Raw genomic sequence first — 24,635 nt, forward strand, 5'->3', positions numbered from 1 at the left:
TTTTTTTTTTTTTTTTTTTTTTTTTTAAACGAAGGGTTTGAGCATTCAGGAGAAGGCCTGGAGTAGAAGGCACAAAACCAAAAGGGAAAGTGAGAGCGCTGAAACTATTATAATCTGATTTTGGTGAAATTAGATTTCATTTTGACTTACTGGTCATCAAACTAATTTTGAAATTATACAGTTAAATGCTGCTCAGAATAGAATTTCATTATGTATAGACTAAAGTGTTTTCCAAACTGAATATTCATAGGATCTCTTTTTCCCTTCTACAGCTACTATTCAGAACTAGTCTTCCATTTTTCGTGGCTTGTCTTGAAAAGACCCATCCTGAGGTTTCCCAGAAGTTCACAGCTATACAACAAGAATTATGCACATGTGCATTTCTTCTGACCATTCTGTTTTACCAGTGAGGAAGTCTGAATTGCTGTGAAGATAACTTCTAAAAGATTTGGAAAGACTTAAAGGCCATTGGGAATCCATGGCTGGGGAATCTCATTAATAAATCACAACTACTCCCAGCCTCCAGCTTAAAAAGAATAATGGTGAGTCAGATGCTTAAAGATTGAGTTATTAATGTAATGAATTCAAAAAGAAAGAAGAAAAAACTGTCTCCTGATTCCCATTTGAAATGTAAACTTGCCTCAGACAGGGCAGTATAATCACCGTGTAGGTTCCTGGGCACTCTAGAACACTCAAGGACACAGCCGGGCACACTCAGTGCCTCTTGTCCTATCATCCAGGGGAATCAAGGGTGAATCCTGGTCAGCTCTGTAATAACTAGCAAGTTCTTTATAAAATACATGTTTCTGACTTTGGATCATTTAGATTTGTTCCCTGTAACTTACAGACTGTAAAGAGCTTATCTCCACCTTCATTATTTCATGAACACACACATGAATCAGGTGTGCAGGAAAGAATCCCAAGCCAAATGTGCCTATCTAACACTCAGTTTTTGCCACCATTTATACATCACCAACTAGATGGTGCAGGAGCCTGCCTGGCCATTCACATTGGCCCACCATCAACCTTCCTGGAAGGGCTTCTCTAGTTGGATTTACTGATTTAGACTTTGATTACTAATGATCCTTTCCTTTACCTCTAATCCAGTGGTTCTCAACTGTAAGTTAATAGCATCCACCCCCATAGAGGTTTTAACAAAGTATTGATATCCAGGCCTTAACCCAGACCTTCACAATATGAAATTCTGGGATTACGGCTGGGAATGAACACATTTCTTAATATCTACTGGAGATTTCAAAGTGATCTCCTGGTTTAAGAATTCCTTCCTTATCTATTCAGCTTCCTAATGCTTTTATCACTCATCTTTAACTGGATCAACCCTAATTCACCCATCATCTCAAATTCATCCTCTGCCCAACAACAGACAGCTGCTATCAAGCTGCCTCTGCCTCATGGCGACCTTACGTACAACAGAATGAAACGTTGCCCAGCCCTGCTCCATCCTCACAATCACCAGCATGTTAAGAGTCCACTGCTGCGGCTACTGTGCCAGTCCATCTTACCCTTGTTGGCCCTCTACTTCACCAAACATGTCTTCTAGTGATTGATCCCTCCTGATGACATGTCCGAAGCAAGTGAGTTGGACAGTGTTCTGCTGAGACCCAAAGGGTTTTCATTGGCTACTTTCCAGAAGTAGATCAGCAGGCCTTTCTTCTAGTGTGTCTTAGTCTAGAAGTGCCACTGAAACCTGTCCACCATGGGTGACCCTGCTGGTATTTGAAATACTGGTGGTATCGCTTCTAGTATGACAAACTGACAGATAGGTGGTGAACCCAACAATACTAGTCTCTAATTCTTTAAGAAAAGCAAATAGTAACTCAAAGAGGAGTTTTTAAATATTATGGAAATGTTAGAAACTGGTTATTCTTTGAAATAATAAAAAACAGGGATTCTTTTTCTTTTACAAATTAAGTTTAATTGATACTTCAGGTTCAGAAATAAAAATAACTTCTAAAATGAGTGTATAAACAAGTTAACTGTTTTTCAGAGCTTATTTCTTCGTTTATCAGCAGATAATATTGATCCATTCTCTTGCCTGAATGTTGTATAGAAATGAAAAATTTTGGTAGGTGAGCTACCCATACCCATCCTAAAAACACCACAAATCCTCCTAGTAGCCTCAAAGGAAGAACAACTTCCAGGTTTTTCCTTAATGTTTATGGCTGGAATATAGCACCTGCTTGAAATAAAATAAGGAGTCAAGAGTTCATCTAAACACCACCTCAAAAGTGTTTGGCACTAAACTCAAGGACTCAAATATTTCAGGAATTTGAAAGCTATCAGCTACTTAATAATGAAGCAAATTAAATAAAATTTATAAAGGTCGAAGGGTCTAAACGGGCCAATGTAGTAAAAGTATAACATTACCAGACAATTATGAATGGAAAATGTAACATTTCCAGCTGTTGGCGGAACTCTATAAAAATATGAGGAAACAGACTGCTTGTCTAGTAACACTTTAATTGCTGTTTGCAACTGTTTTTGTTTATAATTCATTTCCTGATCATTAAGGACTCAGATATAAAAAGAATTCCTGCTTTATTCCCTACAAGCTGTCAGCAAGATGGAAAAACAGAGGGGGTAGTTATAGCCTACAGTAGCATAAGCAGAAAGGCTAACGGACATTCAGCAGATCAAGACAACGGTGCGGTGTGCACATACCGCCCTCTATAATGGAGCAGAGCATGGTTTTAGACAATGGGAGGACCAGACCCAGAACTTAGGACGCACTGTCAAATCGCAGTGGTGACCACAAACTGAGTACTAGTAAAAACATCTAGCAGTTTATCCTATCCAAAATGAATTCACCCAAAAGCTATATAAATGCTCTATAAGGAAAGAACTTACCTCTGCTGTTGTTGACAATTAGTCCTTTCCTACTAACCCCATTTATTTAAGTTCTCTTCTGCCCTCTCCTTAATAGATCATAAAACTAAAGGCAAAAAGGAGAAGTTCTGCCTGAAGAGCTATAAATATACTGGTTTCTGACTTGTCTCGTTATGAATCATTACTATAGAAATCTGTTTATTTAAAAAACAGCACTGACACAAGGTCATCTCTTGAGAACCTGTACTAACAAGCTCTAGAAAAAGCCTGAAAACATGTCATCAATAAATATTCCTAAAAAACCTGTTTTACGTAGTAACTTCATCTTCCTCTCTGGCAATTAAACTGACTTCAGTGTTTCCTCATTTCCCTATTTTGGAGAATAAGTAAGGCATCAGAATTCACTAGCTGGACTATCTAGTCCTAAATAATGAAGAGCTGACTATAATCTCTATTTTTAAAAATTTAAGTACTAAAAGATCTTTTGGGTAATCTGTTGCTATTCCCTGGAATTTCCATCTCATGATATTAAATTCAAGTGTTGAAACTACAGTACCATTTATACTTAAATATAGCTAATCTTTGGATAAGCAAGAAGATAAAACACTGATATCCCAAATATATCCCCCTAGGGTTCATCATCACATAAACATATTTTTAAAAAATAATCAAACATTTACCAATTTGTGATTTTTTTTCCCCTGTTCTTGAATCTTGGATATTTTCGATTTTCACATTTTTCACTTTCCTTCTGTCCCTAGATCCTCCTAACTTCACACTACTCAAGTAATTTACTTTGTTTAATCAAAGAAACAAACACACCTGATATTTTCATTGCATTTAACTAAAAATTAAATAAAGACACCTATTTATGAAGCATCCTATATCATATACTATAGAAACTTCACTTCAAACATGTTATATTGTTGACAATTACTGAGCTTCAAAATTCATTTTTTCCCCCTCTTAATAAAGCTTGTCAACATTTCCAGAAAACAAACTGTGACTTCAGCTTTTATTGCGTTCTGCTGGGATCAACGATTACAGAACCTCAGAATCACAGATCACTCTCCCCATAGAGCGCGGATGAGAAGGCGGTGTAATCCAGGGCGCCAGGCACGCTGCCTGGGCCCGAGTAGGCCGGCATCCTCTTGATACAGTACTGGGCCTGGTCTGGGGGCAGCTCACGACGCAGCTCTTCTGCCAGAATGTATGGCTGGAAAAGAGTACCCAAGTGTTTGTAAAATCAATCCCAGAAAACATTGGAACATAAAAGGTTTTAATATTTACACATTTCTTGCATTTGTTTAATATTTCTAAAGAAAGGATTAAAGGCGGAGGGGTGAGTCTAATAGGTAGGGTGCCAGACAACCAACAAAAAGCTGAGTCTTGTGTAGGAGCGTATCTGCAAGGTGATTCCCCGTTTTGCCAGCAGGAATTGATACATACTTCATAAAGGCAAATGTAGCTTTATCACCAATATTTCCCAAGCTAAGCCATAATGTGAGTGATAAATATTGTGACCCACTCTCATACCAGAAAGGTATAAGGACAAAGGGACAGGGACAAAAATCACACCTGGTTCAGAGTATAGGGATATTTAAGTGTATATGCTATGTGCTTTCAGAACTGGAATCATTCTCCTACTATGCTTACTAAAAACTAGAACTATGTTGCCACTGAAGAATACCACTCTTGAAAACAAGATAAAACACATCTAACAATGCAACTTTTTTTTTTAAGAGTCAAATGTCCAATGGGAAGTCAGACAATTCTGGTAAAGCAGACTGGCTGGTAAGAGTCAAAATAAATAAATCGAAAATACCATGGTGTAATTTACAGTAGGAGTTTTTTAGAGGGCTGGGTGAGCCATTGTTTATTACCATCTAAATCAGCTGGGTGCTTTCTCCTCCATCCCCATGATCAGTGATAACCCCATGATTAAGACAGGTTATCTTGTCTAATTCTTTTAAGGCTTAGGCTCTGTGATGTGTTTCAGTATCCTTACTTCTTTGTGGTGATGTTGTTTTCCCTCTCAGCTAGAACAAAGGGTAAAAGAATCATGTCCCAAATTGAATTTATATATACTGAGATGTGTTTATTGTTTTGGGAGTGAAATTCAAAAATTCTGAACTTGCAGTTAAACTCCTACTTAATTTCGAAGCTATGCATAGTGAAGAGCTTGCCAATTTTTTAAATGATTCAATGGCTGTATTTCACTCTGCTCCCGTGGCTGGACACAAAGCCAAGGCCATAGATCCCTAAGGGAAGGTTCCTGGTTCCGTAACATCCGAATGGTATGGTATTTTCTTTCTAAGTCCAATCTGCCAGTCCAGAATGCAAAATGGGGTTGAACCAGTAAAACACAAAAACCCTACAAAAGACACCTTATTGGTTCCTTCAGTAAAACTCAATGTGAGCCTCAAGCACAAATGCCAAGAAGAGACTGTGTTTTCTCTCTTCTGGGTATGTGACTGCGATGTTTACCCACCACTTTCTGAATTTAGTGCTGATCCTATTCAAAATGCACTAGTATGAAAATGGTTTTTCCTCATAAAGCTGTTTCCTTTTTGTTAGAATGACACAGGGGACTGTTGCTAAAAGAGAAGGCCATCTGGAAATGCAGACCTTCTCAGAGGCCAGGATGCGGAAGGAGGCGATGACCTGCTCAGCAGTGTCGGTGTCGGCCGTCTCTCTCGTCATGAAGTCAATGAAGGACTGGAAGGTGACAGTGCCCTGACTGTTGGGGTCAACCAGGGTCATGATACGGGCAAATTCAGCTTCGCCCTGAGGCAGGGTTACAAAGAAACATATACTTCAACAAGACACAACTCCCAGCAGTGTGATTCTTACTCTTTTACCTACTGACATGCAAGTTCCTTTTCGTTTGGAAATTTAAATATTCCGTGTTTCCCTTTGGAGTCCCTGCAGGGACAAGCAGTTACCTCGCTGGGCTGCTAACCAAAAGACTGAAGGTTTGAGCCCAGCCAGCAGCTCCTCAGAAGGAAGACCTGGTGATCTACTTCCAAAAAAATCAGCCACTGAAAACCCTATGGAGCACAGGTGTACTCTGACACACACACGGTCACCCTGAGTCGGAACTGACTCAGTGGCAACTGGTAGATTTCCTTTGGGAAGGACTTCCAGTATGGGTGACATAGGTTTATTGCCATCAAGTACTTTAAGAGCTGTGTAGCCTTGAGCCAGAGAATCCTCCCTCTCGGGTCCCATGTCCCTTCAGGCATTAATGTGATTATGGAAGACAGCACTGGGCCTTTTCTCAGAGTACAACTGAGAAGACTACTATTGCTAAATAGAAGACTTTACAAGATGGCTCTAATTTTATTTTAAAGGTCTGAAAGGGTTCAAAACATGCATTATTGGGTAGCAGAGGTGTGGAGGTGCACTGGAACTACCGCAGTTTTCTTTTCTACACTTTTCTTAGCTGATTTATTAGGAAAAACTTTCTACCTTCTAAAACATTAGAGGAAAAAAATGTTAAAGAGCTACCCCCGCCAAAAAAAAAAAAAAACCAAACCCGTTGCAGTTGAGTCGATTCCGACTCATAGTGACCCTATAGGACTGAGTAGAACTGCCCCACACAGTTTCCAGGGAGTGGCTGGTGGATTTGAACGGCCGACCTTTTGGTTAGCAGTCGTACCTCTTAACCACTGTGCCACCAGGGTTTCCAAAGAGCCGTGAGGATACTAAAAACCAGTGAACTGTACACTTTAAATGTGTGAATTAAATCTCGATAAAGGTGTTCTTTAAAAAAAATCACTAAAAAAATCTGACCAATTACTGAATAAAAATATTATCTTCTGACTCTGTGAAAGCAGGTGTCTACATCTTCAAAAAACATTTTTCTATACAATGAAAATGAAATCATTTCTAAATGTGCTACCCCTCAAAAAAACCCATTGCTGTCGAGTGGATTCGGACTCAAAGCGACCCTCTAGGACAGAGTAGAACAGCCCCATAGGGTGTCCAAGGTTGTAATCTTTACAGAAGCAGACTGCCACATCTTTCTCCTGGGGAGTGGCTGGTAGTTTCAAACCACCGACCTTTCAGGGAGCAGCCAAGCGCTTAACCACTGTGCCACCAGGGCTCTTTAAATGTGCTACCCGTTAAAAAAAAAAAAAACCCGTTGCTGTCAGTCGATTCCAACTCATAGTGACCTTACAGGACAGGGTAGAACGGCCCCATAGGGCTTCAAGGGGCAGCTGGTGGATTCAAACTGCTGACCTTTTGGTTAGCAGCCAAGCTCTTAACCACTTCACCACCAGGCTCCAAATGTGCTACAGTACTATAACAAGCTTTAAGTTATTTATTTCTTAAAACATAAAGTTAATCTCAATAAAATGTCAAATCTTAGTAAAATATCAGTTTCTGTCATACCAGATCATAACCCATGGAAATCAGGCAGGCTCTGAAATCTTCATGATCCATCAGGCCATTCTTCCTCTGTTGACAAATACGGAGAACAGAGAAGGTGAACGTGAGTAACAGTACTGGACGAAGTGAGCAGAACACCATGAACAAAATCCAGTAAGAGGAGTGCCACGTGAAGCTCTGCCAAGAAGACCACAAAGGTCACCACCGACTTACAGGATGGATGGACCCAACACAAGGATGCTACAAATTTTCTTAGAACGAAAAAAAGCCTGGGGTTAGGGGAGCTAAGACCAGGCAAAAATGAAAGGCGAGACTACCTAGTGCCATGAAAATGAACTGGTTAGGAGCTAACTGCTGCCATCAAGTGAGGACAGAACATACAGTAAATGTTCTGAGAAATTACAATGCTCTCGTGGACTAAGATAGCCATCATTTATAAAATTCCCCAAAGATGACAGCATTCCTGGGGCACTCAGACAACCGGAAAGTTATTCTGCAACCATCAGGCCCTTGGGTCGGGAAGGAGTGGCCCCCTGAGCAGAGCCTCATCTGAAAATCCAGCGAGGGTCTACACAAGCGGGCAGGAGAAGGCCCAGATGGACAACCTCTTTCACAGCTGAGGAAAGGCCAAGTCAGGACACACAGCAACCCAAACCTGCTGAAACAGAAGTGTTCACACAAAGCCCTAGAGGGGATGGGAAGCGCATTGCTGCGCTGAAGATTCCGTTGAGGGTTTTGAGGGGACAGCTAAGGTTCAAGCATACGTATAAATTGAAGGATAAGAAAACACTTTGGCCAAGCTGAGTATTAAATGAAAGTTACTTTCTGGTGTTTTTATTTGCCCACATAGTAGCCAGCTTCAAAAGCTAACATCACAAGGTCTTTTTTCCTAAGAAGAAAAACTTCATCCGTTATCACCACTATGTGTTTAGCCCTCAGTCACTATCTCTCCCCTCACAGCAGCGTTTAACAAAGTTGATGCTGCTCTACCTTACTGACACTCGTTATTCTCCACTGGCTTCCCTCAGTGTTCCTTCTCTAGATCTTGTCTGCCTCTTCTGCCTTAAATGTAGTAACTCCCTAAGATCTGGGCCTCGTCTCTTCTCACTCACAGTGATCGCCATTATGTGGTGGCTACCGTGGGCTCGGCCCTAAGCTCTAGACTGTCCTTACAACTGCCCAGGGGACCTCTTCACTGCAATGGCCTGTGAGCTCTCCATTTCACTAGCATCCCTTCTCCTGTGTTCTTGGAAAACGGCTTGGAATCCATGCCATATAAAATTTCCCCTCTGCCTTAGCCCCCAGATACTATTAAGTTCTGTCAGATTTCTGTCACAACTAATCTCTGATCTGTCAGGTCAGTATTAAAGCATGTTTCTACAGAGTAAATCTACATTGAAACCATGCAACTTCAATATCCATCTCTGTATATAATTTCTGCTCATGCCTCAGTTAGCTCCTTGATCAGGAGGCCAGTGTCTAAATTCTTTAATAGGCTCAAATCTGGCTGGGCTAGTATGGGGACGTTGTAGGAACCATTTACTGATAATTGGCAAACTATAAACAGGTTCCTGTACAAAATGATGGAACACCCTTTTTTAGTGATCTCTGAAAAGTGAAAAGTGGCCTTGAAAGTCACTTTTAGCCATATGATTAGTAAACTGGTAATTTTCTTTTAAAGAATTGGTTTCACCCCATATTATTCAAATCAAAGTAGTATATAATATTTTAAAAGCAACAACTTTTTGTACGTGTTTACTATGAAAACACCATTTTATTGGTGCATTTTCCTTAAAACACACCATGAGTCAATTTTATTAATTAAAGAAGAAAAATTTCATATGTCAAACAAGTAGGTTGAGTTTTCATCAAGTGCTTTACCTAAATAGTTACTTAGAAAAAAACTAAAATCCAACAACCACATTTTGTTAAAGATATACTTTCACTTGGAACAAATCAAGCTTTGATATCAACTACAAATGTGTTCATTAAGTGATATACATTAAACAGCAAACAAACTAGATTTCACGTCACCTTGAGCAGCGTAAGAGCTTTCAAAGAATGCTTCATCTTGGTGGCTATTTTCCTTCGGCATTAGCAAATATTCTATTTCCTTGTCAACGTTTTAGGAAATAGACTCAAAATTACAGTATGAATATGATTTCACACGTTTTTTAATGTCCTTATTACTGACTTTCAAATAACTAAAGAAACTACCGTACCCTGTCAAAGTGGTTGAAAGAGGCTCTGAACTCATTCATCTGCTCCTGGGTGATGCCCTTAGCGTCTCTTGTGAGGATCTGGGTCTCGACCTCATTGATGGTTCTGGCGATGGTTGTCAGCAGCAACTCCCATCCAACACGAATGTGCTACCAAGGAAAAGAGGAAACGATCAGCTCTAGGTTGTTTTGGCACATCAATTTTGCCTCTTTATTTTCACAACAGGAGAGTCGACCCAAAGGGATGTAAGCAGAGCTTACTATAGACTTCCCTATATTTTTCAAATTCTACTTCTCCACTTTCTGTAAGGTTCTGTAGCAGGAAATAGTCAGAACTGGCAGCAGGGTTCTAATGGTCACAATTGGCGCTAGATTAAATATACAAGGTATATTCTTCTTGTCACTAAAAATAGTTTTCCATTTACCAAGTAGCAGGATGGCCCCTGGATTATATCCACCGGCTCTCAGGGAGATCAAACTGGGCAAAACTGGAGAAAAAGCAACAGTCCAGTTTGTGGTACTTTCTCTGTAGAAGCGTAATGGATTCACTGGAGTGATATAATGATGTTTTTGTTGTGGATGATGATGATGATAACTGATATTTATCTAATGCTTGATAGAGTTCACAAAGCTTTTTCACATACAGTAAGAAAGAAGGTTTAAAGACCTTTAACTCTTATAGAACTTACCGGGAATAGAGACGTGTATTAAAAAAAACCCTGAAAAGGTGAAAAGGTCACAGATGCAACAGTAATAAAGGCATGTCTGGCTGCTGTACCTCCATGGTGTAGTTAGTGTGCTTGTTGTCAAAGACCAGAGCCTCCTGGATGAGCTGATGGTCGCCTTCCAGCTTGTCAATGTTGTTCTTGTAGTTAATGATGTTGTGCTCATACTGCTTCAGCTGGTTCATCTGGTCTTCCAGGGCTCCTGTGATCTGGATGGAGCTCCGGGCAATCTCCTGACAGATGGAAATGGGTCCGCAGGAAGGGGTGGGGGGAAACAAAGTCAGCAAACCTTTAAGGTAACTGTGGGTGCCATCATTCCTTACTCTGCTTCAGGTACTAAGCTGGCACTGGGCAGCAGAAAAGTCACTTGATTTTCTCAGACAGAGTGGGAACCAGGGGTGTGTCACAGAATGAAGCATGGTCTGGTTCCAGTCAGTCTAAAGACTGGGCAAAGTCACCCAAGAGCCAAAAAAGAGGAGCAAGAGGGGTAAGAAATGAGTCATTTCAACCTTACGGCAGTGAGGACGAAAGCCTCCTCAGTCAGCCGTGCCCAGCTTTGGAGGAGGAGGGGGGATGTGCTGCATGAATAGAGTTGCCAGATTGATTTAAGACCATTAGGTGCTTTCTCCAGCACAAGAATTTATATTTTTAGATGTTTTCTGCTTTAAGAGAAAAATAAATATTTGATCAGCAAAAGGGAGGTGGGGAGAGGAATACGTGGGCTAATGAATGTCTCCTGGATGTTCTTGATGATAGGATGAACCCAGAGATCAGTGTCATTCACAGACTACTTTTCCTTACATGTTCTAAAAATGCAAAGTGATCTGTGACTCTCCACATGTCCTCCTTAGTGATGGAGTGGTTTAAAACCCAGGCCAAAAATTGAGAAAGAGCCCCGTCATCTTTCTTAATACCAAAATAATCAGATGGCAGCAGGAACATCCTGCTCCTCCTCAGTGTGCCCCTCCAGACTCTCCAAAGTACTGACATCCACGCACACACACCATCCATAACAGCTAGGGGCTTGAAAAAAACCCAGAGTGACAGGGGAAAGGTGCTTTCACAGCACTGAGGGGGGCTACCAGAAACTTCTCACAAGATGTGTCATTTATGAGCTGACTGTGCCAGCTAAGGGGCATATTTCAAGGTATGTGAGAAGCTCTCTGAAGGGTGCTGACCTACCTCCATCTTGTTCTGGATCCAAGGCCCGATGGCATTGGCCTGTGCAGCAAACTGGCGCCGCAGGCGTTCGTTAGCATGCTGGCGAGCCAGCTCCTCCTGCAGGGACTGGTCCCGGACAGGCACGAGCTGCTTCACCTGTGGGCCCAATGGCAACAGGGGTTAGAGACCAGCTTTGGTCCAACAGGAGTGACCACAGAGAAGGTAACGGTCCAAGGGGAGGGGAGCAGAGACGTGGGAGAGAGAGTTAGGAAAAGAGGGGGCTCAGAAGAGAGAGGAGAGAAGAGACGGCAAAGGCGAAAGGAGAACACTGGAGGGAAGGGAAGGAAATGGAGGGCAAGTGGGAAGAGAAGGAAGAGGGATGGAGGAGGAGGGGCGATCTCACATTTACTGAGCCTGCTCTGTCAGACACACACTTCAGGGTCTAAGCTTTCAGGACAAGGTCGGCCCTCCCCAGGAACCCTTCATTCCAGAACATCTACCTTGCTGTCTGTGAGCCCAGCATCTACAGCACGTGAGTCTTGCCTCAAAAATTCACCAAGTATCTCTACTCTAGAGAATAGTGGGAGAGCTCAATGGAGCGCTAACTGCCACCTAGTGCCACCTGGTGACTGCTGAGAGACTGAGGCATTAGGAACAGCAATGTTCCTGCAGCCAGAGGTTCTCAGCCTGCAGTACTCATCCCGTGGGGGCTGTGTCCAGAGTGCAGAAGGTTTGTGAACATGGATGAGAGGAAAATGGTATCTTTATTTTCACTGTCTCTAATTGAAATTTAGCATTTCCTCCAATTATGACTGTGAGCAGCAAATCCACCAAAGTATTTAGCAGTACCTGTGACCTCATCACAAAAGAGATCACATTCTCATGCAACACTAGTTACTGCCTGCACCTCAAGATATACACACTGATCACTGCTTCAAAATCATATTGTTAGAGCTGCTGTTAGAGCTTGTTTTTAAGTGTTCTAATAAAGAAGCACTAAGTTACTACAGCTAACCTTGTTTTTAACTATTTTAATAACTACACTTCAGTATGATTTGCCTCCTTTGCCATCGTAAGTACTTTTTATCCATTTACAAATGTTCTCATCAGAAGGGATCCAGGGCTCTCCCAGATTGCCAAAAGGATTGTCAAAAGGATTCATGACACAAAGTTAAGAACCCTGCGAAGTTTATGAGCTCAGTTCCTATATAATGTTGGACCGCTGAAAGGATTGTATCTGGCCTACAAGCTTTCCATCAATTTAGAAATGTGCTCTGTGAGTTACATTTTAATGCTATGCCTCAGTTCTCTCTGAATCAACAGACAAAACAGCTACTTCAGAAATCTTTTGTGTCATTTGCAAAACTATTGCTAAAGACTTTATTCAATATCCCTTTTACAAAAGTCCATGTGACCAATTTTGTTTATAATTTACTGACAGGAGAAGTTTGTCTCACTTTAAGGAATAACATATTTCTCTTTTCAAGGAAACTACTTAGCTCAACAGTTTCCTTTTTCACTTTTGCTTCCAGGAAGACTAGAGCTAAATTTAAACTTAAATGTAATAACTAACTATTATCTCTCAGAAAAACACACTCCTTCCTCCCATACATTTTTTTATTCCTCTTTCACATTGTTTGTAACTAACGTATTACAACTAACTCCTCACTTATTAACTATCTCATTATTCGACATTCTGTATTTACAACAATAGCAAAAATCTATTATCCAGCTATTTTGTGCACTAATGACGTACGTCTGGCAGTAACGAACGCTGAGGTGCGAGGCGAGAGTAATGCTGGCTGTGATGGTTAAGGTTATGTGTCACCTTGGCTGGGCCATGATTCTGAGTGGTTTTGCAGTTACATAATAATGTAATTTGGCAGTTGTGTAAAGATGTAATCATCTTCCATTTTGTGATCTGATGTGGTCATCCTCCATTTTCACATAACACTGATTTTTGCATAACGACCTCGTCTTTGGAACGTAACCATGTCGGTAAGTGAGGAGTGGGTGTAGTTATAACTAAGCATATGTGTTCTTATAGTATGCTATCTCAAACCCACATGTGCACTTAATCCTTATAGACTATTAATATGATGAAATGACTAATTGTGCTATAATTTAAACTCTGAAAATAAATTTCTCTTAAGAATAAAAGGCTCAAATGATCCCATTTTGACAATAATATTTGCAGGCAGTTTCCCAAAATTTAAAAGGCAGCAAATTCGTAGGAATACTTGATAGAGAATAGTTTTCTAAGCAATTTTTCTGTATTTAAAATGCACACACATTTGGGAAATCATTCATCCCATATTCTGAACATTCCTTAATGAAGTACTATAGGTCAGCTGATTCCATCAAATTTTCAGTTGGAATTTTTAAAATAATTTCACTTATAGTATTATTATCATAATCTATACTGGTTTTTGCCAACATTTATAAGGTTTTCTTCCTTAAGGAAAATAATCTCTTTCTTTTCCCACAAACTGCAAAAGCTGCTGAATGACAACGTATGTCATCTGTGTTATGAGATGTATGTTTGGGATGAATGAAAACCCTGACTGTGATGCAGAAATCAGACAGCCACTCTAATTCCCCAAGGTTCCCACCTACTCCCTGAACCTAAGCTTTTAGGGAATGTCGCATGGTAGGTGTCACTGTTTAGGGAGCACTGAGTATCTGCTTAATGTGATGGAACACTTGGCAATGGATACTGGTGATGGCTTCACAACATGGTTAATGTACAGGCAGTCCCCAGATTACTAATGAGTTCCGTTCCTAAATCTGTCCTTAAGTCAAATCTGTATGTAAGTTGGAACAGTCAGGTATAGTTCATATCTAACATCAGTTAGTCAAACGTTTGTCTTAGTATATAGTATATAGTGTACCTTTCTATGCATTAAAAACACTATAAACACTTCCAGATACACTAAAACATCTTTTACATAATAATACAGTAATAATAATGTTTTGATATGTGTTGCAAAGTAGCGCCCATTTGTTATTATGAACCACTGTATGTACCTCAAAATTTTAACATAATAGGCTTTACAGGGGGGTTGGTTTGTAGCTACAGGTTATATGTAAGTCGGATGTTCATAACTCGGGGACTGCCTGTAATTGGTGTCACTAAATTGCACATGTAAAAAATATTGAATTGGCAAATGTTGTGTTGTCTATAACACACTCAATCCTTAAAGCGCCCACCTTATCCCACTTGGTCCGGAGTTCATCCATGGTGACAGTGCTGTATGGGTTGCTCGAGCTGATTCGGATGTTGTAGCTCTGGATCACCTTTTCCACCTCATTCTGGATAGCCGAGATGGACTGCCTCTCTCCATCCGCCTCTGGCAATGTAGCCTTGAACTGCTCATGGGCAGTGATCAGACTCTGAACCAGAGACAGAAGTCAAGAGAACTGTATCATACTTTAGTGTTCATTTTATAGGCTTCCGTGTTCCCCCTGCAGACATGTGAGTATACTTTCAGAAATCTCTGGAGGAAAACATTCTGGATGCATTAGAAAAGCAATCTCGTGCTCAGAAGTCAAGTTCCTTGAAAATGGGAAAAAGATATCATGCTGACTATTCAACAGTCTAATATTCATTTTATTGATGGATATTAATCTAGAATCTTCAAAAAATAATTTTTTAAAAAAATGTTTGCTTTCATTATTTCTGGTCCCCAACTATTGTTTAGGTCTTACTCTCCACTAACAAGGAGCCCTGGTGGCGCAGTGGTTAATCACTTGGCTGCTAACCAAAAGGTCGATGGTGCAAACCCACCAGCCACTCCTCGGGAGAAAGATGTGGCAGTCTGCTTCCGTAAAGATTTACAGCCTTGGAAACCCTATGGAGCAGTTCTACTCTGTCCTGTAGAGTTGCTATGAGTTGGAATCGACTCAATGGCAACGGGTGACGTGGCGACTCCACTAACAAACAGAACTCAACTTAGCTGCTCTTTCTAATTACCAGTTTCACATTTGCAGTCCTACAAAAAGAACATCTGCTGCCTTTATACCTCAAGACAGCAAGAAAGCACATCCTAGTCTTCAAAAAGAAAAGGCCACAGAAACCTACCCTTTTCTAAAAAGCTCTGTAAAACCTACACTTATCAAAGCTATACTTTGGCCCTAATGTGTGAGACAGCAGCCCTTTAGGTTTGGTGGTAGAAGAGCTCACTGCCATGTGGATTGCCTTCAAGTGAGAAGTTCATGCTCACTTTGGGTGCTGTAACAGTTCAGATGCCAACAGACCTTTCACTAAACAAAGAAACGACTCTGTGCATCAAGTGTGGCTTTTAAGGCATATGCGGAAGTCTCACTTACTCCAAAAAGGGTCATTAACCTGTGCTTAAGAGTGCATGCAAGAAACACCATCCGAACCTCTTTCAGAACACAACTGCAGTGTTCGAAGAAGTCATTTCCTTCCCCTTACGCCCAGGTGCAAATCCTCCTAGAATGTTTCTTGGAAGGGAGGTATGGGTCAAACCTCAACCTTCAGTATTTCCTTTATACTGTTTTTGATGACACATAACATTTTACAGAAAAAAAAGAATAGGAAGTCTTTTCTGTTTATATTCTATTATACATCAAAGTCAATTAAGTGTTCTGGAATTCCCATTCTTTGCAATGGTATCCATAATTTGTTATGATCCACAGAGTTGAATGCCTTTGCATAGCCAATAAAACACAGGTAAGCATCTTTTTGGTATTCTCTGCTGTTGTGCCCATGAGGAACCTGTACTTAGACCAAGAGGCAGTCATTCAAACAGAACAAGGGGATACTACGTGGTTTAAAGTCAGGAAAAGTGTGGGTCAGGGTCCTTCACCATATTATTCAATCTATATGCTGAGCAAATAACCCGAGAAGCTGGACTATATGAAGAAGAATGTGGCATCAGGATTGGAGGAACACTCATTAACAACCTGCAATATGCAGATGACACAACCTTGCTTGCTGAAAGTAAAGAGGACTTGAAGCACTCACTGATGAAGATCAAAGACCACAGCCTTCAGTATGGGCTATACCTCAACATAAAGAAAACAAAAATCCTCACAACTGGACCAACAACATCACGATAAACAGAGAAAAGATTGAAGTTGTCATGGATTTCATTTTACTTGGATCCACAATCAGCCCCCATGGAAGCAGCAGTCAAGAAACCAAACGATGTATTACATTAGGCAAATCTGCTGCAAAAGACCTCTTTAAGGTGTTAAAAACCAAAAATGTCACTTTGAGGACTAAGGTGCGCCTGACCTAAGCTATAGTGTTTTCAATTGCCTCACATGCATGTGAAAGCTGGACAATGAATAAGGAAGACCAAAGAAGAATCGATGCCTTTGAATTATGGTGTTGGCGAAGAATATTGACTATGCCACGGACTGCCAGAAGAACAAACAAATCTGTCTTGGAAGAAGTAGAGCCAGAATGCTCCTTAGAATCGAGGATGGCGGACTTCGTCTCATGTACTTTGGACACGTTTATCAGGAGAGACCAGTCCCTACAGAAGGACATCATGCTTGGTAGAGTAGATGGTCATCAAAAAAGGAAGCCCCTCAATGAGATGGGTTGATACAGTGGCTGCAACAATGGGCTCAAGCATAACAACGATTATGAGGATGGCTCAGGACCAGGCAGTGTTTCATTCTGTTGCACACAGGGTCGCTATGAGTTGGAACCAATTTGTCAGCACCAAACAACAACAACATATATCAAATTCACTGTACAACAATCTCTAAATAAATTGGGTCCTGGCTTTTTAGAGTAACTCTTCTCCCTACCATGACCATTTATAAGTCTTGTTTACAACTTTGAAGTTTCAGAAGAAATTATAAAGCAGGACATTTTCGATCAGTGGGAGGCAGAAGGTGCTAATCTGTAAATTTTCTTATGCTTTATGAGGTACCAAGATGCTGCAGATCTTAAAAAACGCTAATATGCACACATTTTGCAAAGTAGTTAATTCAGCAGCCAGCAACCTCATAACTTTCCATGAATAACACTGTGTGTGTATGTATATATCAATGGTGCATTGTTCTCTAGTAAAGAATAGACCCTTTTAGGTTTAGTCACCATTATTTGACTGATGTTAATTTGGTTGCAGCAAACAGTAGTAAACACATTTTTAAGCTAAGGTTCAAAGGTTAATTTGGGCTTTCTAGCTACATTTTTCTTAGTAAAAAACAAATGAAACAGAGCTCCAGGTTTAAATTAAAACTACTTTCCAATGCAGTATGAGTACAGAGTTGGAGTTCAGTTACCTGGATTTCCTCAATGCTGTGGACGATAAACATGTCTTGCAGATCCTCCATCGCGCCCTCCATCCAATTGTTGAAGGGAGCAGCTCTCTTGGCAAACTCCAGATGCAGCTGATCGATGGTTTCTAGCAATTTCTCAGTTCTCTGAAGATTAGTTGAACAGAAGCAAGCGTTATCATAGACTAAATAAAATTCTTTGAAAATTCAAGGAAGTATTCCAGAACAGTAAACTATTATCTGACATTTTATTAATCACACTTTTCCCATCATTTGCATGTGGATACAAAAGACTAACAAATGCTCAAAGGATTAGGCTGAGGCCCTGACTTCTGAATCAAAGACGGATTTAATCATAACATCTAACATAGTTTTATTTTTAAAGTACTCTACTCAAAAAAAACCAAACCCGCTATCATCAAGTTGATTGCGATCCCATGTGTTACAGAGTAGGACTGAACTCCATAGGGTTTTCTTGGCTGTAATCTTTATGGAAGCAGATTGCTAGGCCTTTCTTCCATGGCACTGCTGGGTGGGTTCAAACAGCCAACCTTTAGGTTAGTGGTCGAGCGCAAACCATTTGTCCTACCCAGGAACCTAAAGTACTCTACTACATGCTACTTTTTTTTCTGGAAAACTGAGAACCCACATACAGTATAGAGGGACTTGCTTTCAGCTAACATGGTACTTTATAAATGAGAGGATATCAGACAATTTGGAGTCCCTGGGTGGTACAAACAGTTAATGCGCTCGACTGCTAACTGAAAGGTTGGAGTTGGTTCAAGTTCACGCAGAGGCTCCTGGGAGGAAAGACCTGGCGATCTACTTCTGAAAAATCATCCACTGAAAACCTTATGAATAACAATAGTGGTTGTACAATATGAAGAATGTAATCAATGTCACTGAATTGTAAATGCAGAAATGATTGTATTAGCAAACATTTTACTCAGTATTATTTCTACCACAATAAAGTAAATAAAAGTCAATTAAAAAAACAAAAAAGAAAACAAAACCCTATGGAACACAGTTCTACTCTGACACATGTGGGGTCACCAAGAGCTGGAACTGACTCCATGGCATCCAGTACTGATAACAGAAAATTCAGAGTATCTTCCTCATTTTCTAGTTACCGGTGTACAGAGAATTTGTGTGCCTTTCCCAAAGCCAGGTGCCTAGTGAAGACAGAAGGAACTGCAGTTTAAAGTTCTCAAATCCTCATTCAGGATTTAACACAGAGATTCTCTCTTGCCTTCCTGGGCACATGCAATCACAAGGCTTCACACAACAGAGAATAATACTGTGGTTCTTTCAAACGACCAAGATAATGGGAGCAGAAAGGAAAAGCATTCCCTTCTGTAAGTCTTCCCTAATGAGATTCAGCCATCCTCCTGCTGTAAAATATCTGAGCTCTGTTATACGCCTGGTCCTCTCGCGCTCAGCATCTCTTTCATTAGGTGGATATGCAACAGCCATTTGGCATTTAGGAGGACTGATCTCACTGATTTTAAAACCTTCCCCAGAGTCAAGGTGAAAAGACTCAGAAAGCAGGTAACTGCTGCTTTCTTTCACGTTTATGAGCCTTCATGATGAAAGATAACTAGCTATAGTTAAGCACCAGTTACTTACTGCTGGTGGTGCGAATGGTTACTGCACTCGGCTGCTGAGAAGTTAGAGGTTTGAGTCCACCCAGAGGTGCCTCAGAAGAAAGGCCTTCTGAAAATTCAGCCACCGAAAATCCTATGCAACACAGTTCTACTTTGATACTCGTGGGGTTGCCGTGAGTCGGAGTCGACTTGGCGGCAACTGATTTTTTACTTACTGTTACTTATGCAAGTATTATAATTGGATAAAGCCAAATTCACTGTTTCATATCAATTTTTCCTTACTTCAACATTTGTTGCATTTTCTCTTTGCACATCTACAGTAAGGTTCTTCTTGACTTCCTGACTCCATTTACTCTTATAGAAGGACTTTTGGAAACTCACTGTAATTATGATTTGATACAAAATGGGGTTGTACCATAATCTTATTACTCTTGGAATTTAAATCAAAAGTGTGCTTTGCTGTTGTATGGATAAATTACAGCACAAAGCTACCAACTTGCCACTTACTTCTTTCCACCATTTTTCCTATTTTCTTTAGAGTCTCCTTTCACTAGACAATCTGTTTAGTTTTATATACATAAAGCCATAGAAGAACAGAAAAATAATAGCAGTGACTTAATTAAAGAGCCTCTATTAAAAGATGTCATGTCAACAGGTGGCATAGAGACTTCACCTCCAGGGCCTCTCTTCTCTTCTGAGTGAGCGTCCCCAGTCTGTCCCACTGGTCACAAATCTTCTGGCACCGATCGTTGACATTCACAGCATCGTGATAGTCCAGTTCACTATTAAAAGTAAAAATGAAGATTAGCTTTTCCAGATGATACGAGAAAAAATGGATACAGGCTCAAAATAAACAGATATAAACTTTTTTTTTTTAATGATGTGCTAGTTCAGGGTTTTGTTACTCATTGCCATTGCAAACATTACCACTATTCTCTGACAATTCTGAGGAGAATCAGTAAAACTCTTGCTAGCCAACAGATTTCTAAGCAGAAAGAAACTGTCTTCTTAATGTCCCAGGCAATCTATATTCTCTCTTGGTTCCATCAGCCAGGAGCCCAGGCAGCATTATTTTAAATGGCTGTGCACCTATAAAGTAACCTGACTCTGACCTGGAGGACAGTCCTCTGGGCTGTGCTGTAGCCACAGTGACTAGAACATCAAAACCAGTCAAGCGGGGGAGGAGGTATCAGCTTGCACTGCATTGTGTCCTTGGCTCCTCTCAAAGGGCACTCGCCTCACCACTGGATGGGAGTGTCACATCCAGAAGAGGCACTGTGCCTCTACCTGGCACGGGAAGGGTTTCTACCACGCAAGCCGAAAAACGCCCTCCAGCTTACAGGTAAAGATGTCGAATTTAGTACTATACCGCTAGTAAGAAAGGCAAGAACAAAGTGTCTTCTCACCATCTGCTTTTCCTGACCAGACCTGTCTATATATCCTGTTGTTAGCTGCTGTCAGTCTGAAGGAGATCACCAGGCCTTTCTTCCTAGTCCATCTTAGTCTGGAAGCTCCACTGAAACCCGTTCAACATCATAGCAACACTTAGGCCTCCACTGACAGACGGTGGTGGCTGTGCCTGAGGTGCATTGGGCCGGGAATCGAACTTGGGTCTCCCACATGGAAGGCGAAAATTCTACCGCTGAATCACCACTGCCTTCCTGTCTACACATCCTACATGGGATCTTTGGGAGATAAGTTACTTTGAAGTTAACATTATAGCAAATGTGACCAGAAGTTTAACCTAGTTATTTCTCAGGATAAAGTGTGAATCTTATATCAAATTTAATCATCCTTTAAGTTCAGGCTAAAAGCAAGACTCATAGAAGTTTAAAGACATATTCAGGAAACTTCTTCAAAAACAGTAGAAGACAATTTTCAGGAAATTCCCTCCTAGCCTACCAAATCCGTTTCCCTGAAGCTTAAATTTGTTTATTTCTTCTTTTGACCTTCAATTAAGGCAACGGTTGGTCATTACTTATTTGGTTTTTGTTATTGTTGTTGTTATGTTCCTTAACTAGTATTAAACTTGTCCTTACTGGATTTTATTCTGTTTCTGTTACTGAATAAAGCAGACACATATGGCAGTTACTTGATGGTTCTTTCAGTGGGTAAGAAGCTCCATATCACCTAATTAAAGGTTGTCCAATTCCCAAGAGGAAACAGCAGCTTTTTATATACACGTATTCTTCACTAGACTGAGATACAAAGTGAAGAGGTTGTGGCTCTTCAAAATGCAAACATTAAAGGGAAGAAAGACTTCTCCCAAAAACAAAAACAAAACTCTGGGAATCCTTCTACTGACCCACAGAGCCGACACCAATGCTGACCCTCCACGGTTCTCTTTAGGGAAAGCATTTCTCCATTTTCTAATTCATACATAAGACTTCTACACAAAACTGCTTTTAAGGAGTTAGAGTTCTAAGCTGTGCATAACTAGTTTTCTAGGCACTTTGAGAACTGCACAAAAACCTCGATTTATTATTTTAGGAAATGTAAGAAGGAAAGAGACATTAATTAGTAGCAGCAAGATGAGCACAGATTTAAATGCTATCTATGGTTATCTCTTGACTGTGAAGAAATAGACACCGGGGATACTAGTAACAAAATTATTACTCATATTTTATGGACAACACTTAAAACCATTTCAAATTGCTTGTGGGAACTATTATAGTGATTAAATGGCTGGAGTTTCTTTTCATCCCCTTAGTTTATTTGTGAGTAGCTGTTAATGAGCAACCAAATGGTCAACATTCAAGAAGCATGAGAAGTAAGACAACATAAAGGCCACAAATACAGTATACACATCGGCTGTGGAGACCGTAAATAATTAACAGTTTCCTGGGGCAAAGCCAAAAAGTTAGATACTCTTAAAAGAGGCCATATCTGTTAATTAAGGGGTTTGCTCTCATGAAAAGTGAGCAACATGGGAGTTTAACGATTTATTCTATTAAAGTACATTTTTATTATTTATGTTGAAAAGTTACCAGTACGTGAAACACTCCAACAAGCTGGTAGATATATCAGTGATTACACAATGAGGGGAAAGGAGTACAGAATGACATTTTTTATTTATCAAAAAGGGGCGTGGGTCTTTTAAAAAAGCTTGAGAAACACCACATTGAGGCCTCTGTCCTCCTAGAGGGAGCCTCCGGGTGGTACAAACCTTTAACCTTTAACATGCTTGGCTGCTAACTGAAAAACTAAAGGTTCGAGTCCAGTTTTCCAAAGATGCCTCGAAAGAAAGATCTGGAAATCTACTTCCAAAAAATAAGCCATTGAAAACCCTATGGAGCACAGTTTTATTCGGACACAATGGGGTCACCAGGAGTCTGAACTAACTTGATGGCAACTGATTTTTAGTTAGTCCTCCTGAAGGGCGGCCGCAGCAAGAGAGATGGGGACTCGGTCACTCCCCATCGGTTTTTAAACCAGCCTGGGTTCTATGATATATGATGGCGGCATTGGGCTAGTTCCTCTCGTAAGATAAAAAATACAAAAATTAAATATAACTTACTTTATGATAAAGAAAAACGAGGTAGTAACGCCTCTTCCTTCAGAGGTAAGACAATAATTTTTGTTTTGGTTTGTTTCTTAGACGGCAATAGGATACCATGTCCTCCACTCTGCCTGGCTTAGGCTGCCCGTCAGTTCCACGCCCTAGGCCTTCATGTTTATTTCTCATCATCCTCTGAAAGCTGAGATCCCTGCCGGGGGGATTAGGTGCTGCTGAATGAGAGGACACGGTGATCCTACCACAACTAAAGAACCGAAGTCGCAGTCAGTTTATTTATTTAAAAACCAGTTGGTGTCAAGTCGACTGACTCAGCAACCTCACGTGTGTTAGAGCAGAACTGTGCTACATGGGATCTTCTTTCTGAAAAATTTTGTTTGTTTGTTTATTTTTATAAGGTTTTCAGTGGCTGATTTTTTGGAAGTAGATGGCCAGATCTTTCTTCCAAGGTGTCTCTGTCTCTGGGGTGATTCAGACTGTCAACCTTTACGTTAGCAGCAGAGTGAGTTAACTGTTTGTACCACTGAGGGAGTCCTTTACTAATCTGAACAAACAAAGAAACAAAAATAACAAAAACCAAGGAAACCTCTACCACAGAGTCCTCCAGCTTGGTCCACTCTAAATTTAGTCCAGAGAAAGAAAGGCAGGCCTCCAAGCCCCTTCCTGGTGGTGCTCTTGGGCAAGTCTCTGGGACATCCTTACATTGTACCTACGACCTGATCAGGTTAACGGGAAAGAGCGTCTCAGCTAAATGTCAGCAGCTGCATGCCTGGAAATAGAACGTACTTCAGCTCCTGGGCGATAGCAGCAATCTGTTCCACCCGGTCCTGGTGGGCTGCCAGGTCGCTCTCGAACGCCTCATGTTTCCGCAACAAAGCCCGGACTTCAGTAAGGGACGCGGACTCATAATCCTTCTGCAGCAAGATCTGCTCTTTGCCTGGAAAGGTTGCAGCAGGGTTACTAATACTCTGATGTCACACTGCAATTTCCTATCAGCAGACCTCTGGATGATCATTAAAAATCCCAAAGAATCAAGAGACAAGGGGGAGCAGAATGACAGTACTGAAGAGGCAGGCAAGTATTTCAACTGGAATTCAGGAATTAGAATCCCGCTAAAGATGTATCAGTTTCCTTTACATTCTGAGCTCACGTCTACAAATACCTAATAAATACCCAGTGCTCCTCCAGATTTCTAAAATACAAATTTGTATTATTCATAACTCTAAGCAAGACATATTTGATTTTTCAGTCAGTTAAGTTAGTAACCATTAGCTCATAAAAGCTACCTGGGATGGTTAGATAGAACATCTTTTGTCTATTTGCCTACACCATTGTTTCTACCCCAACCTCAATTTTTTTTTATTAGAAATCGACACTTTCTGTGGTTAAATGCAGCTTGCATTTTTTTCCTGATAATACTAGACACTTTCCTTTCTGAACCTCCACCTATTCCCCCATAAACATTTCTTAAATCTCAGCACTTCTGTGGTCCTCATAACTGAACCCAAATTTAATCTCTGGCTGGTGACCTTTAAGATTTAATTCTACAAGGCTATGTGAGCAGCCGTCTAAGATACTCCACTGGTCTCACCCCTTCGGGAGCAAGGGAGAATGAAGAGAGCAAGACACAAGGGAAAGATTAGTCCAAACGACTAATGGACCCCAGCTACCACGGCCTCCACCACACTGAGTCCAGTACAGCTAGATGGTGCCCGGCTACCACCACTGACTGCTCTGACCAAGATCACAGCAGAGGGTCCTGGACAGAGCTGGAAAAGGATGTAGAACAGAATTCTAACTCACAAAAAAAGACCAGATTTACTGGCCTGACAGACTGGAGAAACCCCGAGAGTATGGCCCCCGGACACCCTTTTAGCCCAGTGGTGAAGCCCCTCCCGAAATTCACCGT

General features: G+C 40.8%; 1 protein-coding gene and 1 long non-coding RNA gene across 4 annotated transcripts in view; one reads left to right on the forward strand and one right to left on the reverse strand.

Annotated features, from left to right (window-relative positions):
- LOC111819912 (uncharacterized) overlaps positions 1 to 5,490 on the forward strand; it is a 26,550-nt gene extending 21,060 nt beyond the window's left edge. Inside the window, exons 3-4 of one of the 3 annotated variants that reach the window (XR_002823469.1) lie at positions 273 to 542; positions 5,425 to 5,490. This is a non-coding gene — a long non-coding RNA (uncharacterized LOC111819912). Of the gene's footprint in view, positions 1 to 272; positions 543 to 3,822; positions 3,927 to 5,424 lie in introns of those variants that run through there. The other 2 variants (XR_002823468.1, XR_002823470.1) reach the window with 2 other exon arrangements.
- ACTN2 (actinin alpha 2) overlaps positions 3,881 to 24,635 on the reverse strand; it is a 79,554-nt gene continuing 58,799 nt past the window's right edge. The window contains exons 12-21 of the mRNA XM_004372792.2: positions 23,513 to 23,663; positions 19,886 to 19,994; positions 17,615 to 17,755; positions 14,558 to 14,740; positions 11,369 to 11,503; positions 10,240 to 10,419; positions 9,465 to 9,611; positions 7,246 to 7,311; positions 5,476 to 5,634; positions 3,881 to 4,063 (exon numbers count right to left, since the gene is read on the reverse strand). Of these exons, the coding sequence (XP_004372849.1) occupies positions 3,905 to 4,063; positions 5,476 to 5,634; positions 7,246 to 7,311; positions 9,465 to 9,611; positions 10,240 to 10,419; positions 11,369 to 11,503; positions 14,558 to 14,740; positions 17,615 to 17,755; positions 19,886 to 19,994; positions 23,513 to 23,663 (1,430 nt within the window). The 3' untranslated portion in view covers positions 3,881 to 3,904. The remainder of the gene's footprint in view (positions 4,064 to 5,475; positions 5,635 to 7,245; positions 7,312 to 9,464; positions 9,612 to 10,239; positions 10,420 to 11,368; positions 11,504 to 14,557; positions 14,741 to 17,614; positions 17,756 to 19,885; positions 19,995 to 23,512; positions 23,664 to 24,635) is intronic.

The sequence above is a fragment of the Trichechus manatus genome, unplaced genomic scaffold (genome assembly GCF_000243295.1).
Source record: "Trichechus manatus latirostris isolate Lorelei unplaced genomic scaffold, TriManLat1.0 scaffold00021, whole genome shotgun sequence".
NCBI classification, from domain to species: Eukaryota; Metazoa; Chordata; class Mammalia; order Sirenia; family Trichechidae; genus Trichechus; species Trichechus manatus.